Genomic DNA, 17539 nt, shown 5'->3' with positions numbered 1-17539 from the left:
CAATTAATTAAGTAAAACCAGGTTTTTTTGATTCGCTATCCTTATAAAGTAGGGCTTGATAAGAAATTAAAATGAAAAGCAAAACTTCATAAGTATTAACTGTTTCACAAGATTTGTTTATTTGTTTATAAAATTAAAACCTTAAATTCGAGTTTTCAAATTATTATGTTCCTTGAAATAAATAGAGCCCTTTCCTAGTATTTTTTTTATCGAATTTTTTCAGCGCATGCACAATTGTGTGTCAAAGTTTTGAATTCAACATAAATCATTAGGGGATGAGGGGTTTCGGAAACTGTGTCCTAATAACCGCCGACAAAACGGTAACGATGTGACTTTTATTATACTTCACTAAGGCGATACGGAACCCTCGAGGATGACCCCAAAAACAAAAACGAAATAAAAAACATTTGGCGCCGTGGCAATTAGTTATCAAAGACGTCGCGCATTGACAAGCAAAAGTCAAGGCACTCAAAGCCAACGAAAAGGAAAACGAAACACCAGAGGAGATACACTGAAAGAATGTAGAAAGAGAGAAGAGTGGGGAATTGGGAAAGCTATATAAAGTGGATATTATCCATACGAATGATGACTCATCACGAATGCCTTACAAACTGAAACACAACTTACAGGAAGGTGGAAAAGGGACGGGGATCGACTACTGAAGTGGCTATAAGTGAATCCAGCTTGGGGACTTCAATGTCCCCAGTTTTCTTCCCCTTCCCGCCAAGAAAAAAAAAGAATACCTTTTCGGTTTTCGTGGACCCGCCCCAAATCATGGCAACGTGTGCCGGGCCAAGACAATATTAAAACGTAGCCCAGCTAAACATTGATCCTTATCGACATCTTTGGGGAGTTGGGTATATATATGGCAGGGATGTTGGGAATATCTGCTCATGGCTGCCACTTGATCACGGGATCCCGAGGAGGGACTGTTGCAATTGGTAGCTGAACGAAGACACAGAAGCAGCAACAACTTAGCACGAAACACTTCACGACGCACACTTCACACGCAAGGCGAGTTCAGGGATTTGCTATCAAGTAGAGAGCTCGAACTGCAGAGAGTTTCTAGTATTTATGAGTAAAAAACTTCAAGGACAACAAGCAAACTATAGGACACTAAAATGTAAATATTCCATTATTAGCACATCACTAAATAACTATATTTCGATTTTTAATCGATGAAGTTATGTCAAGAGGGACTAGAACATGGCTAGATCGACAAGCCCGATCAAGAATGTATATACTTATAGGGTAAATAAATAAATAGCCACATTATAGTCTTACACTCGATAGTCTTTCTAATATTAATTGAATATTATTAGATCATTTAATTTGATTAGAGTCTATTGCCATTGAAAGAATGTTGACTTAGCATGATATATGGCCTTCTATATATAGTCCGATGTGTAACATCCTACTAACCCATTCCCATGCGGGCTGTGAATCCATAATTCGAATCAAATCAAGTAGAGTCGGAATGAATGCGCTAATTAAATAAACATAAAAGTCTCGGGTCGGTTATTATATACGCCTCCTTAGCTTATCTGCGAGCAACATGTGTAAGAGATCGGATCGCTTAGGGGAATTAGCATATTTCACTCGACTTGGGGATCCAAACCCACGCAGCTGGGCATTAAGATCGATAATGAGCTGATTAAAGCGTTTTCGACTATTTTTCAGACGTAGGTGTTGCAGCGTGCAAGATTAGATTAGACTAATCATCTGGATCAGTCGCAGTCGGGATAGGAATATATAAAAAACAAAAACCCAACTATTGTTGTAAAATGCCGTTCATCGTGCAGTCGATAAGTGGAGCGGTTACCTCTCGATAATTGCGGGGCTGGAGTAATTAACTCGGCCAACGGCCACGTCGCAATGCGAATTATAATTCGAGTTTGCCACAAATTAAAATAGCCATCCGACGAGGCATCCGCAGCATGCGACGGTGCAAAATCTGACAACCGGCAACAGCATAATAAAAATATGTATGTGAAATGTGAAATAAAATAGGACGCTGAAAGCAGCTGCCCCTAAACACCGAGCGAAATTGGGGACAGGATATACCAAATTAGAGAGATTGGAGATACCAAGTAAATACATTCAATGAAACGGGCACTATAGTTATTCAAAAATTATCAATGGTTCAATTTTTACAGAAAAACTCCAATTAATTTGCAAGTTATTAAAAGTTTCACTATAACTCAAAGTTATATATCGATCACTTTAATATTTAACACGCTTTTGTTAACCATTTAAACAAGCAAGTTTTTACGCAAAACTAAGGGATAAATATTAAAAAACAGGTGACCTTAAAACCTTAATAGATCCAGTCAAAATGTGGGTGTAAGTTGGTGTAATTAAAGCAAGACAGTTGCACTATCGCCAATAAATATACAAATTTCTAAGATTTTTCGAAATATAATTTTTTTTCGTAGTGCATTTTTGTTGACACATTTGGACGTGCCTACCAAAAAAAAGGAACTGCCCAGCCTACCTTTTTTGCCGGCTCGGCTCACTAATTTGCCATTTAGTCGGGCATCCCAGGCATTTTAGTGACAAGAGCGAGAGCAAAAGGTTTCTCCTGGCCAAAACTTTAATGGCTCAATGTGGCAAATGTGGCAACGAGGTGACTCCGGATCTGGCCCAAAGCGTTGGTCACATTTCGAGTAATTCCTTCGCCATTTGCCTGATATTTCAATCTTACGAGCAATTACCCGCAGCAGATCGCTTAAAATCTTATTAAGTTTTGTTTGTTTTCATCATTATTTTCACGGCCGGGGCCATTTTCGGCCATTAAGAGTGAAAATCTTGTGTAAATCGAATTATTTGTAATTTATGGTCTGGCAGCAGCAGAGGATTATTACCCATCGAAAGGAGGCATCATCATCGGACAACCAAGTTGGAGTGCAAGTTCCTGATCCAGCCAAAGCTAAACCAATAACCATTAAGCGTGCTAAAATCAATCGCAATTGCATGCACCTCCCCCCACAACCAAACCTTCCAGATCCCCGCCAGAAATGCTCCTCAACCACCTTCATCTGCGGTTACAATTTGCAGACGATTTGCGGTTCCGTTTTTTTTCTTTGTGGGTAACATAAAAGCCAACATGGCTGGAGGATCAACGAGTTAGGAAAGGAAAGGTGGAGATTCTGGAGGGGCAGCGATCAGCAAACCAAACTGGTTCAAAGAGATTATCGATTTTCAATTACCGATGCGGCGAGTGTGCGGCTAAGTAGTTTGGTTTTTGTTTGGTCTAGCAATTTTCGAGTCGAGCTGCAGCTGGCCCAGCAACCATTTAGCAACTGAGCGAAAGAGAGGAAAAAAGGGAAAAACTTGGTAAATAAAAATTATAAAATGAACTGTGTATAACCGATGAGGGGAGTGGAAGGATCTAAAAATGAAACAAGATTAGTTGTGGTTTGAAAAATGTGACTAAGAATGTGTTTTTAATAACTGGAATCGCTAATAGTGTCTACTTTCAAAAGTTTATGATTTAAGGTTAAATTTAAATCAAATTGTAGCAATTTCAGTGATGAGGCCTTCTTACCACATTTATACATGTTATGAAGGAGTGAAGTCTTAACATTTTAGCACTGAACCAAACCAATTGAAAGCTATACGTATGCCAATAATTATATATCAATCCACCTAAATAAATAATAAGTTATAAGCTCGGAAACGTAAGGCACTGAGAAATAACGTTCGTGTCCTGAAGGAAAATTCAGGATGTAAGCCAGCTCAAAGCTTTTGCTGATTATCTGGGCTAACAAATTGAGTGCGACACTCGGCAGCATGTTCCCATCAGATGCGTCTGTCACTCGCTTGCTAACTAACTTAGTGACTATAACTGACTAACCGGCCAAATGGGCGAGTAAGTAAGCTGACCATATGCGATCACGGACATATATATACAAATCTTATCTAACGAATCGTTTAGCAAGTCTAACCCGTTTCAGTGGCGTGTGACTTGGCCGTACTGGCGATCTATGAATGAAAGCGGCTGACTGGGATTGAGATTGGAATTAGGGTGAGAGAAGAGAAGATCTGGAGAGCGGGGCTATGCTAATCGGTGGGATTATAATTAATTAATTAGCCAGCCGGCAGCGATCTCTACAGCCCATCTCTACTACTTCATGTTCGGACTTGTGCAGGTCTTCGCGAACGAGTTTGTAGCCTGAGTCTTTCGTTTCGAACTTTTTGTGGGGGGTTAATGCTTCCAGCGAAGCGTCAGAAATTTAATCAAAAATTTTATAAACGCTCGGCGGCCAAATTGCACATTTAATGACAATAATTTGCGTAATGGATTTTCATGTTCTCGTAATTGAATTTATTTTAATTTAAACTAAATTACGCTACGCGTTACACGAATTGGGATCGGAGCAGCAGTCTTTCGGCCTCGGAATATATAATTTTATGCGCTCACGCGGCCGCTCCACTAATTGATTATAATTCTGTCAGTCGCCACCGTTGCCAGGCTGCCGCTTCAGGTGGGCCTGCTCCACTGTTTCCCAGTTTTCGGGCTCACCATCTCCCTGCTCCACATTTCGCGCATTATTTCGCGCTCGTTACCCGGCTCGGGGCTGCAGATCCATCCCATCGCCAATTCCGTCGCCCTGCCCATCAGCATAACCAACTCCATCACCACTCGCAATGCCCATCATCAGCAACAGCATCATGCTGATGATACTTGGATACTTCTTAGCTAGTGGTGGGCTAAACTTTCATCGGGAATAGCCGTTCTTATAAACAATATTTTGTAAAAATATTTTCAAAAGGTAAAGGAATCTATAGACTTTAAGAACGTGTGTCCTTTAAAAGTTTAAATTTAGAAATTTTACAATTTCAATGATTTTTATTAATTTTAAAGTTATTTTGCACACTTATTACCAAGAATAGTTATTTAAATTATGGTCCAACCATGGAGAAGGAACATATAATTTTAAAGAGGCTTTTAGTTTTTTAAGATACAAAGAAAAAGGATGTTTAAAATTTTCCATATCAGTCACGCACTCCTCTCTAGTTTGAAATTGCAGTGCCCGACAGGTGTTTAGGCATTGAAAAGGCGATCGATTCGCTTCGTCGCAGCCTGTTAATAAATACTCATCGCCTGGCACTTTTAAGAGGAAAGAAACCAAAGAAAATCGGGGCGCGGTAGGTGCGCTGTAAAATTGTTTGATAAATTTCATAATAGTGGGACATTAAGTTTGCTTCCGCTCGCTGTTGCCACAATTTACTTTTTATGAATGTCAATGGTTTTTTAATTAATTGCAGGCCATTTTCGGTCTGCCCCTTTCCATACTTTATGAGCTTTTCTTTTTTTTATGCAAAATCTGGAACCACTTGGGATACTGACATAAATCTGAAATTGATCGGCGGCCATTAATGCAACCCAACTCGATTTAATTTAACGCGATGCGATCGGATCGTTAAATTTTTCTCGCTGATATGCCAATAAGAATTTTCTATGTGCCATAAAAATAATTTCCAAATTATATACAATTCGCTGATTTCTGCAGTCTCCCCGATATTAAATGGCATTTGTTTAATATTTTTACAAGGTATTTATAAATCAACGGGTATGCTGCTTTTGAGAAGAAGAATATGAAATTATACAAGAAACCCAAATTGTTAAAAAATCAATTCAAAATAATAAATTAAAAGATTTTTATTTATTTTACTTTTGACTTAATCTTAAGAAAATGCATAGAAGGTATTAAATACCGGATCCCTTAGTCGAAAAATCTAACGAAGCCCATCGTACCCTCTCGATCTGTTCCACTGTCAGTTCATTAAAGGCGCTTAAATTGTATTTCATTGTGGGACTTGGTCTTGAAATCAGGCTTGGCACTCCACACGAGCGCCAGAAGCGCAGAAATCCAATCAAAACGTATCCCAAGACGCCACTAACACCAAGAACTCCGACTCGAAATCGGAGTTGCTGTCGAAGTTGCATCTTAAAACCAACACCGATGTGGCCCAAGTCGACCCCCTGTGCGAGCCATTGTCGTAAATCACACATTAAAATATTTATTTGTATTTTTACTTGTTCAGAAATTAGCTAAGAGCCCCAGTCGGGTTCGAAATCGACTCGGGGTCGGGAGCCGGAGTCCGGCTTTGTTGTGCGAGTGAATTTTAATTTCCTTTTTATGATATTTTAATTTATTTCAGCGTAAATCAAAACCCAAACGAGACCTGCTTTTGCCCTCTTTTTTCCCCAGCCAGAGGCTGCACTTTTAATAAATTAGATTACCCTTCTTTTTAACACTTCAAATAAAAAGTATAGACTAAAAAGCATCCCTAAAATTAAAAACATTTATTTTATAACTTCTTTTTCTGTAATATTATTAAAAAACGTTCTAAGAAATATATACTTAAAAAACAAGCTAGTTGTTGCTTCAACTAAACTTTAAAAAATAATAGTTATTTTAATTATAATTAAATTTTTGTATTTCTTAAGTGCACTCAAAAAAATAGTGTGAGTCTTAAATATTATTGATGCCAAACAATTTTTTTCAGTGCACTTCTTGTGTGCTCCTATTCGGTTTTTGGAGTGGAGCGCTCCCTCGGATCTCCGAGATCCGCGCGAACTGCATAAATCTTGAAAGGCTCCGTAAACCCTTAGAACGAGGAGTGGATCGGATTGGGAGTGGATTTGAGGTGGACTAACAAGCTGGAAAAACACTCTAGAGGCCTGGCATGCAGACAAAGATTGCTTTTTCACAGCTTGTGGTACGTCCGGCAGTTTATTAATTTGACGTTTCCAGTTGCAGGCCTTAAGATGATCTCGGCCTGAAACAGCGAGAGCAGTTAACGGTGCAACAATTTGTATACATTTTCAGCTCCAGAGGGTGCTCCTTCATTTTGGGTGGAGACGTGGTGATTTTTAGAAGTACAAGGGTTTTTTTTCGAGCATTATTTCTAAAAATTTTTAAGAGCATTAAACCACAATCATATAGAAGTACACCCATTTAAAATCGGATGACTGTAAGAAAAGTTATGGGCTCAGAAGTGCAGGTTTTAGGTCACTTTTCTGCAAATCCATTTTTCGTAAATTTGGAAAGGGTTTGACGAAAAATCGACCCAAAATTACAAACCAAACTGAGTATACAGTTTTTTAGAGAATTAAACCACAATCATTTAGAAGTATGCCTTTTTGAAATCGGATGACTGTAAGAAAAGTTATGGGCTTCGAAGGGCAGGTTTTCTGCACAGCAATCTATTTTCAATGTCCGAGTCTTAAAAAAACAACAGTAGCTAAACAATCTAAGAACTACTTCCGAAGTTGTTTTTATGAAAATTTTCTAATGCTATTAGCATTAATTAATTATTTATTAATTTGTTTATGTTTTTTCCCTTCGTTTTTAAAATTTTTAAAGCTCATAAAAGCTCTCTGAGCTTGATAATAATTCCAGAAGATGGCGTCTTAGTTTTTCACTCAAAATATAGAACAAATGTTAAAAAATAACGCTTATGGTTCTCCCGATTATTGGTTTCAGGAATAATTATTATATTTTATATATTTTATGAAAAAAATATTGTCAACATTGTCTTTCTCCTAAAAGTATTGTGTTTGTTGTATTATTTTCAAAACCTTTATTTAATGCATAGAACAGCGGTAATATGTCAATTTCCAATAAGGTAAAAGAACGAAAATATTTTAAGGATTTAACACGGAAGTAGAAACGAAGCGAACACGAAGGCAGCCGAAAACTCACAAGCTGGCGCCCTCTAGTGCCTTTTCCTTGCAACATCAGTCTTATACGCACTTAGCAGAGTTCTAACAGCACTAGTTGGATAAGAGCGGTTCGAAGAGGAGAATCGGTTCGAGGTTGCAGTGCGCTCAAAACGAGTTCGATGACAGCCTTATTAACATCTGTTAGGACTGTAGCTTACAGTGAGGGTCTCCCAGGGTCGTGGCGGGTGTGGGGGAGCGGGGCGCAACTTTTGGGGGTCTCACGTTGGGGGCCGAGTTCGGAAAACTGAGAAATTGGGGAAAAACGGGTAAAGTTCAGTTTGACGGTCTGGCAGCACTGTATTTTGCACATGGGTAACACACGCGACGGGAAAACTGGTGTATTCGATCACTTTTCACGGAAAACTGATCGCGGCGACCTGCCCTCCACCCCCGGCTCCCATCGACGTCACTTTTTTCTCGCGGAAAATGCGGCGGAACGGAGAATTTCGCGACACACAGATCTCAGGTCCAGGCAGTGTGACCACCTTTGGGTTCAACGCAAATATAAGCGCTTTCTGGCCACTTTCGCATAGCGTTACGGGACTTCCTGCGTTTTCTCCAATGTGGTCATACAGTTTTGACGCCGTTGTTCAAACTTTTTAAGTGACAATACTTGCGTTTTTTATATAATGGACCTCCTTTTCAGGCTTAAATTCTTTGACATGCCGCACCTGCGCGCCCAGGTGGAAAAGCACCTCCCACAGGTGGATTATCCGCTCCGGCCAAGCGGGATCCTTAAAAACTTGGACGGCGTAAATCGTTTAAAGGATCACGGCAGGTGTTTCTACCTGATGGTAGACGTCATACACCTGACTGGGGTGGGTTCCAAGTCTTGTGTATTTTTTTTTAACAATTTAATTAAAGAATTTACGCACCCAGCCGACGCCGGGACACACGCTAATAATGATAGGAACCTCAGATGACGGGTCCGTGAAACAGGTTGTTTACACCGAAGTGGTAAGTAGCCCCAAATATCTAAAACTCATGCATATGTACTTAAATATATTTATTTACCTATATAGAAGAAAAGTACATTTACGGCCATGCAGTTCGTGGCGGCGTTTGAGCAGGTGCGGGAGGCCATCGCATTAGTGGAGTTTGAAAAGCATTTAATTGCAATTATTGTGGACGATTGCCCCAACAACGCCTTGCTTCATGTCCACAGTGGCTATCCGGTGATGGCAGACCTAAACCACCTGGCCAAAATAGTCGCCGCGGACATGAAGCATGTGCTGCAACTCCTGCCCAATATCCACACGCGGATGGTTTTCCGGGAGCACAACGCTCAGCAGAAGCTGGAGCTGGCCTGGAGCGGGATGAGCCACTTTCCTGGCAGTGCCAAGAGGCGCGTGCGCGGCGAGATCCGCGTGCTACGGGACGTTGTGAGCCGCCGGTTTGCCATTTGCTCGACGCCGTTCAACTTGAGGTAGGCGAACAAAGGAGTCCTGGAGACCACCGGCCAGAAGTGGGCCTCTTTGACGGCCGAGTTAATGGTCGAGGCCTTTACGCTTGAGCCAAATCTCAGCGAGCTAGAGGTAGAGGTAGTAATAATATGGCTCGAGCAAATGAACGTGTTTGTTTGAAAAATTTTGTTTGAATGTTTAATACAATTGCAGCTAGCATTTTTCTTGCACAATGGGCCAAATTGGCAAATTAACTTTGATTTTTGCAATTTGCAAAGGCAAATTTGGTAGGCCAAATATATTGGAATGGGGACCACTGTGAGCGACGCATTGAATGCATTTCAGTGGCTGCAAGCTTTTTGACTGTCACTTGCCAGCAACATGTCAGCCCTGACGCAACGGTGCAATCGACTCCTCCAAATTTTCAAAGATTTAGTGGAATCCCATTTTCCGTTTGTGAAAATGACCCTAGATTAGAGAAAGTGGCTGAGAGGGCTGCCAAGGCAGCTTTAAAGAAATTGCACAACCAATTCGAAAAGGTATTGAAGGAAGAGAGGAACCGTTCCAGTAAGGAAGTCGCAGCAGTGTTTTCGCTGCAGCAGCAGGCCTATGACATGGTTGCAGAGAAGGTCTGCAGGTTTAAAGGAAGCGAGCCGGAGGAATGTGTGGACTCCATCCTGGAAGGGAACCCGGAAGAAGACCTAACCGCCGATGACGCCTTGAGTGTCGTGTCAGACGAAGCAGGAGGCACACCTCCTGCTAGGATGAAGCTGTTCGAGGAGGAGACGCTGACGAAGCGAGCTAAGATGAGCTTATACCAATGCAGCCTTTGCCTAGAGAAATGCAGCTCGTCGGTGGCTCTTTATGAGCACCGACTGGGGTGTTTCTACGAAAAATACAACCACGAGTGCGCTTGCGGCCGCCTAACCGTGTTGCATTCCCAGATGGCTGGCCACCGCCGATCATGCGGACTCGGCAGTAACCTTATTGGTTTCTCTGTTACTTTGCCCCGTCAAACTTGCTGCCATTCAACATTTTAATAAAACTAGGTCAACTAAAGCTATATGCCGCACCAAACATCTTTTAACTCCCTATCATGGTTTTAACATGGTTCTCCTTCGAATCTGTTTGGTTTCATTGTTCTCTATGTTACTTTGCCCTGTCAAACTTGCCCCATCGACTGGAAGTGTTCATTTTCGTGAGGGGTAGGCAGAGTGAATTCTTAACAGATTTCTGTCCAACAGACCCTTGAAAATTGTTTCCCAACAGAACTTTGCACCCCCATCTGCATACATCTGCTGGGCGGAAAGCAGCGGATAAGTTAATGTACAATCTCTGTTCCCTTTAAAAGCATATGAGGAGATGTTTTTTTTATGCCTGAACAGACTTTGCCGCGCACCACCAATCCACCCACCAATTGCTGTTTACACGCCTTGAGATGAGGGGGTGGCATTTGCATAAAGCAGCCATGTCGGGGATGCGGAGGAGTCGGATGACGATGACGATGTCACCAACTTGTTAGCGGACGCTGGCATTTTTACTTGCATATGCAGAGATAATGCGCCACCCATTGCCACCCAATGGCCACGTCCTTGCCACCGCCTTCCCACACCAACCACCATCCACACACGTCAGTGGCAGTCCTTGCTCCTTGCCCCTTCTCCGTATTCTGTGCAATGTCATGGCTGCGTGCGTAGCTAAGAGAGCACATAAGTCCCCCGGAAAGACTAGCCAGTCCGTGTCCGCTCCTTTCGGTGAGGGATGCCAAGCCGGAGGGACCTGGGAGTCAAGGACGCGGACTCAATCTTTGCTGATTAGTGATATATGCATGGAAATGTGGGGTCGTATAAAAAAGGATTACGATTCTCCTTAGAGGAAAATAATGAGACTTAAGGACAAGAAAATGAATTGGGCGAGCGGAATTTTCTTAGATTTAGAAAATAGTTAAGATACTGTTGTAGCCCATAATACTTATTAAAACATATATGCATAAAAATCAAAATATTTATAGAAAATATTTTATTTTCGTAGAAGCTTCAAGGGTATATAGCTTTTACAAAATATAAACATTTTGTATATATATTTTGATTTTTATGCATATATGTTTTAATAAGTATTATGGGCTATATGGGGACATACCCATTAAAACTATCATGCACCGAATATTTTATAACAAAAAGTCATCCCAGCCATACATCAAAACATACAATTTTTATTCGTAATTTAAATAATTCACAATAGTTGCGTGTGTTTTAGTCACATGTATCAGCGTGTATTGGTAGTCGTAGTTAATTCTAGTGAACATCTTTTAGTGTTCGTCGTTCATGTGCTCCTGGTGTTCCAGTTGTTCCGGTAACGATTCTTCGGTTTTCTGGTCTTTAATTTCTTTTTCCTGAAATTTTTTTTCGTTTACGATGGAACTCTCTTGGTCCCTTTCGCTTTTCCCTAAATGGTTTCCTTCAGATTCCCGTTTATCCTGGTGTTGTAACTTATTAGTTCCCTGATTGTGGGATTCCGTTAAGATCTGTTCTCTTTCTGGATCCCTATTTTCTTGAGATTGCTCTGGAAAAGGCAATGCTCGTAGTCGCTGCACCATATCTTCGAGTGTTTCGGGTGCCTCCTCTTTGGCAGCTTCCTTTTCAAAAGATCGCTTCTTGGCCGCATCATCCTTTCGGGTGGCAGCACATAACTGAGTTTGCGACCAGCTCTTCATTGTCGTGTGTTTGGGGATAGCTCCCGTGGATTGTAGTTTCAATGCCAACTGACTGGGGGTGGTAGTCACTGTTACGCAACAAGCCGCTCCCTCGACTTCCTCCTCCGGCTCACCCACAATCCTAGTGCTGGCTATGGAGTTGACAGAACTGGTGGCCTCTTCGGTCGGCACCGTTTGCTCTATAAGTTCCGCCTCTTGCCGCCGAATGGCTTCCCTTTCCGCAATTCTGTTGATCATGGCGGTTCCCCTTTCGGATGTGGAGCTCAACCTGGCAATCAGTTCATTACCCTGCGCCTCCAGCAAACGTAGACGTTCGGCTCTATTAGCCGAAACCCTCTCAATGTCCTCTAATCGTTGCTCGACTGTTTGCGAGATACTAGCAGAGGTTTGAGGCTGCTCCTGCTGAGGATTAGGACCATGCTGTTCGTGCAAAGTATCCAGCTTGGTGGCCAAGCTAACGCCGCGTTCGGCGTTTTTTGAGAGCTGCGATGTCAACTGCCGACTCTCTTCCTCCAAACGTTGAATTTTCGCTGTTCTTCTGGATGTGTATTCCTCTTCTTGAGCCGTTAGTGGAGATAGAGTTGAAGAGGATTCATTTTTGGCTGCCGGGAGAACAGCTTCCTCCTCAGTATTACTTTCAAAGCTCGCCTCCCGACTTGGTGCTCTTCTAATCCTGTCTAGGGATTTTTTAAGATAGTGCCCTCTGTCTGCAGTGCGCTTAATCCTTGACATGAGCTGGCGGGACTCCTCCTCCAGGCGTCCCAAGCGCTCCGATCTTTTCCTGGTATACTCTTCCTCCCGTGGAGTAAGGCTGCCTGTGGCTGGTGCTGAACTGGCCCTGGTCATTCGCTCTATACGCTTCCTATTAATAAATTCCTCCAGAGGCACAGCATGCTGCACAGGTGAAATGTTATCTTGGAACTGGCACAACTGAATCTCGAGGCGTTCGCGATTGCCAGAGGTCTCCAAAACCTGCTGGATGAGGTTTTTGCATTGCTCCTCCAGCTTCTGAATGCGACTAGCTGTACCTGGATTTCCAGGTGAATCTCCCTGGCTTCTCTGTCTGCTTCTGGAACTGTGTTGGGTCTTTGGGAAACCACCGTGCGCTCCATTTTCGTCTTGCTCCTCATATTCTTCGCCTTCTTCTTCAGCAGGATCCGCCGCTTCCTCTCTCCAACCACAAGTCGGTGGAGCACTGTTCCAGCGAAGAACAATATCCTCGGTCTCATCTTCTTCGCCTGCGAATGCCTGGCGACCGGGTGAAGTGCTTTGCATCCGCTTAATCTTGCGCGTGTGTTCGAATTGATCCCTAAGAAGCTTCCTACGACAGACAGCCGATAGGGTGGGCGCCTCCACAGGGTCTACAGCTCCTAAATCGGCACTAATGCCCTCACGCTCCTCATCTGATTGAGGTCCAGAATCGCTGTAGCCACTCTCCGCTGAGTGATTAGCATCCTCCAACTTTCTCCTAGCAAACTCCTTCCGCCACTCGTCACACTGCTCCTGGCTCTCATCGTTTTTCGCTCTGGCCAAAGCCCACTTTATTCGGCAGTACTCCAGCTCATCCTTAAGTTCGCTCAAGAGACGTCTCTTTTGCTGCAGTTGGTAGCGCAGAATCTGCTCCTGCGTGTGAAGCTGGCGATGTTGACGCTGCATCTTGCCCACTAGGTGCCAGGTTTTGGTTAGTTCCAAGCTCACCCCACTCAAACGCTTTTCCTGCTGGTTGAGGCGGTAATCCAGGTGGCTGTTAAGCGTTTTCAGGCGGTTTGTCTCCTTCACCAGCGACTTCTTCTCCATGATGAGGTCCTGTAAAATGACAGGTTAGGTCTGATGTTAAAACTTTAAAGTACCCTTTTGCTGATTAAGAATATATATAAATATTTTATAGGGTCGGAAATGTGCCCTAATAAAGTATTATGGTAAAAATAGTTATGCTAAATCTTTGAGATTAAAGAGAAGACCTGACTAGCACCAACACGTAATTCAAAAAATCTCTATTCAAGGGTAGCAATATGCAACATGCTCTGAGTCAACGGCAACTGACCGATAAATTCAATTATGTGCACAACAACGGACTCGGCTGCCGGGACCTTGTCCCAAGGACCCGCCCACTTTCCCCGATGCACTTCCACTTCCTTTCTACATCGATGCTCGGCAGGACGTCAGCAATAATGAAGCTGCTCGTGCTCGGCCCCTTGCTCGGCACTAGACTATATAAAGCGCTTAAGTGAATAATGCAAAACTTTGCAACAGCGACAGCCGGAGATCCATGAAGCGAGAATCTCGGAGGGGAAAAAGTGGGACTCTGGGAGGCTGCACTTCATCAGCAAAACGGATACGACAACTAACAAGTCCGATTGTCCGCAGCACTTGAAAGGACAAGGGTACAGTTGGAGAAACTGCGACTAAATAGGAAACAAAATCTATAATATTATAATTTCAATACCCAAATAATTTATAAATAATAAATACAACAAAAAAAATCAAAAATCTACCTATATAAATGGTAAAATGATAATTACGTTAAACGCAGTAACTCATAGGCTATATTAGGTATGATTTCTCTGGGAAGTGCGAGGTCACAAAAAAAAACTATTATTATACAAATTTTAACACTGTAATCTTTTGTTATTTTTCTCAGTGTAGTAACTGGAACTTGGCAACTTTGGCTCACCTTCAGTTTGATGTAGGTCTTACTGACGCTAAGCTCCGGTGGCTTGCGGTGGGACTCTACTCCTTCCTTTTCAGGAGCTGAAGAGGAGGAGGCTTCGGGAGCCGCCGTCGAGGACGCACTTCCACCGCAGGATGGCAGCTCCTCGAACTGCACGCGCTCGATTTTGTGGTGGCTCAAGAGCTCCATCAACACTTTCCAAACTTTTGGTAAGTTGCCAATGATTTCTTGGGCCGAGGCAACTTTTCCCATAATTTCGGGCTCATGGCTCTTTGACGAAGCCGCAGTTGCACCGGCTGCCGAACTCTTCTTTCTGTGTTTTTTTATGACTTCTCCTACTGGTTGACAATTGTCCACGGTGTCCTCGTTTGAGGGCGTGGGCGTGGCGCTGCGACTTTTGTCAGATTCCTCGGCGGAATCCCCATGACCAGTGGCCTGCTCCACGAGTTCAAAGAGCAACTTGGGCAGAGTGGCGCCATCACTGCAGCTGCCCTCGGCTTGGGTCATTTGATTGAGGAGTTGACGATTCTCCTCCAACATTCGATTTAGACGGTCGATGTCCATATTGCTCTTGTCATTAAAACCGATGATCAACTGGCTGAAGAGCTGTAGGCGAGTACGACGGTTATTTAAGAATTATGATTCAATAAATTATCATACTACTTACCAAGTTGACTGCTCCCACTTGCTCGCTTAGCAGACGCTTCTCGAACTTATGCTCGCTGCACTCTTCCCTTAGTCTTGCCAGTTCCGCATTCCCCGTCTCCACCTCTTTCAAAAGGCTCTGATTGCGCTCCTCTAAGTTTTTGGTCCTTGGTTTAGGATGGTAAAATAAATATTAAGTCTTTACAAATTATGTGTGAAATTATCTTTCAAAGGTTTTAAAAACTCAATAGAAGGACTATTTATCGATTTAAATGCGTAACTAATTTAAAGCAATTAGTTAATTATTAAACGACCTTTTGGCTAACGATTTAATAAGTACTAAATACATATTACGTATGTATGCCACATTTTTGAGAGAAATGATTAGCTACTTCTTTTCTGACAAAAAAATGTACCTATTATTTGGTTTTCTAATCCTGCGTGACTTACTTCTCCTGCTCGGCCGTGAGCTCATCCCTCTTGATCGTTATTAAACGCTGTAGATTCTCATACTCGGCAGCAGCTACTCTCTGTCGTTCCTCATAAAGTTGCCTCAGCTGTCGGATATTCACCAACTGACGTTCGTACTCCTGGCGGAGGTTATTTGACATAATCTTCATTTCACGCTCGCTGAAGGAGTTCTCTATTTGGGTCAGTTTCATCTTGAGCTTTGAGTAAAAATAGTAATAACTTTCAGAAGCGATTTGTAAATTATTTTATTTACTAGCTCACCTGAGCACACTGTTCTTCCTTGACACTCAGCATTTGCTTGCAGCAGGAGATGACTTCCTTGAGGGTTCCCACCTGGCGTTGAATCACTTGCACCTCGCCTCGCAGCGAGAAATTTTCGGACTGGGCTTGCTGCAAGGCCAATTGGGCACTGGCCAATTCAATATTGGCATGGCGACTTCTGGAACTGGGATTCTCATCATCTGGATCGGAGTCTTGGCTTCCAGAAATAGCCGTATTTTCACTCTGCACCTGAACTCCATTCTCAGCACCTTCATCTTTGCTTCGGTTTTTAGATTTTTCCATAGCCAATTGTTTTTTGAGACTAACAATTTCATCTCTTAGGTCCTGCACAGCGTTCTGGCGAACTTCTCTTTTTTGACGTAGTTCTTCCCTGAACTCTTCTAGGGATTGTTCTTTTTGACGAGAGCCTTCTGGTTTATCCTCCATTTTAACAGGAACGGGAGTTTCCCGATTATCCACTGCTAACTTTGGCTCTACCTCTGTTTTTCTCGCTATTTCTTGAGGGGCCTGTTCCAGAATGAGATTCTCATGCTCGATGTCGTTCCACCAGGGCTCGTCAGCAGTTGCCTGCTGCACCTGCATCTGCGTATCATCTGAAGACTGTGTGGACTCAGCATTTCCCATTTTACCAAGAGAACAAAGGAGATCGAGCTGTGGTATGCGGTTGTGATGATCTGTTTACCCGATGCAGATACAGATGACGGTGTGGATGGTCTTCGCCTGGCAAGCGTTAAATTTACGATCCGCTTTAATGCGACTTTTCTTCTCTTCGTCGGCACAAAGAAAGCCCAACGATCCACCGATCTACAGATCGCTTCCAATTGATATGAACACCAATACAGGGGCCGGGAAAATACCAACAAAAGTCGATGTGAATATATCTGCGTCTGACTATCACACACGAGTTTTCCGATTTCGCAATTATATATTGACTTTCACTTTTCAACCAAGGATGTTCGAGAAAATTATGTCTCGTTATTGGTTACAAATACTTCACTTAAAAAACAAACTTCGGAAACAACGGAAAGTAACCAAAGTAATTATATAGTATACATATGATTAAGTTATTTATGTATTTGTGCCGTTGGAAAATTTTTTCGATTCTAATTTTCTATCCGTACGTCGGTCGAACGCAACTTTTCGATTGGGCTGCTCGGAAAAAACTGAGAAAACATCGAATAGACTGGTCTATTTTTAACATACTTTGGTCTCTCCTGTCCTCACACAATTTGGCTTCGCTCAGCCTGATTTCTTTGTGCATTAGAGAAACTACATTTTATGCTGAGGGCTCAAGAACTAGTCTGAGAATCTTCCTAGGACCCTCTCCCTCCGGATTTCTTAATTATTGTCCTAAGTTTTATGCAAATTTTAATTAGAAAAATAATGAAACAGTTTAAAATTAGATCCACGCGTCATTTTTATTATGACTAATGTGCAAAACAAAACTCTTGCCACATCGCATGTCAAGAAAATGAAGATCACGACCAGTTGTCAAGAGATGCCAGAGATAGATCTGCAACACTTACAAGGTTATTGATCTTCAATTGTGCGAAAAGGATATTGTCGCGAACTTGAACTTAAGTTGTTTCACCTTTTTTATATTTAATTCTTAAAGTAGA

General features: G+C 42.4%; 1 protein-coding gene across 1 annotated transcript; it reads right to left on the bottom strand.

Moving 5' to 3' along the window:
* Nucleotides 1-11328: 11328 nt before the first annotated feature.
* On the bottom strand, nt 11329-17069 carry LOC108049117 (early endosome antigen 1). The gene is made up of 5 exons (XM_017130185.2): nt 15900-17069; nt 15618-15835; nt 15190-15334; nt 14526-15128; nt 11329-13657 (listed from the first exon to the last, which is right to left on the bottom strand). Exons 1-5 carry the CDS (start codon nt 16542-16544, stop codon nt 11447-11449), a joined length of 3822 nt encoding a protein of 1273 aa, XP_016985674.2. The 5' UTR covers nt 16545-17069; the 3' UTR covers nt 11329-11446.
* Nucleotides 17070-17539: the final 470 nt, after the last annotated feature.

This window comes from Drosophila rhopaloa, unplaced genomic scaffold (genome assembly GCF_018152115.1).
Source record: "Drosophila rhopaloa isolate 14029-0021.01 unplaced genomic scaffold, ASM1815211v1 contig_2, whole genome shotgun sequence".
NCBI lineage: Eukaryota > Metazoa > Arthropoda > Insecta > Diptera > Drosophilidae > Drosophila > Drosophila rhopaloa.
Note: the sequence above shows the minus strand (reverse complement) of the source record. Positions and strands in the feature narration are given on the sequence as shown.

Excerpts from the sequence above, each read along its gene's own strand:
- LOC108049117 (XM_017130185.2), bottom strand. The coding sequence starts at position 16,544 with ATGGGAAATGCTGAGTCCACACAGTCTTCAGATGATACGCAGATGCAG. Across the intron at positions 15,129-15,189 it reads AAGTGGGAGCAGTCAACTTG|CTCTTCAGCCAGTTGATCAT; the intron begins GTAAGTAGTATG and ends ACTCGCCTACAG. Across the intron at positions 13,658-14,525 it reads AGACCTACATCAAACTGAAG|GACCTCATCATGGAGAAGAA; the intron begins GTGAGCCAAAGT and ends GTCATTTTACAG.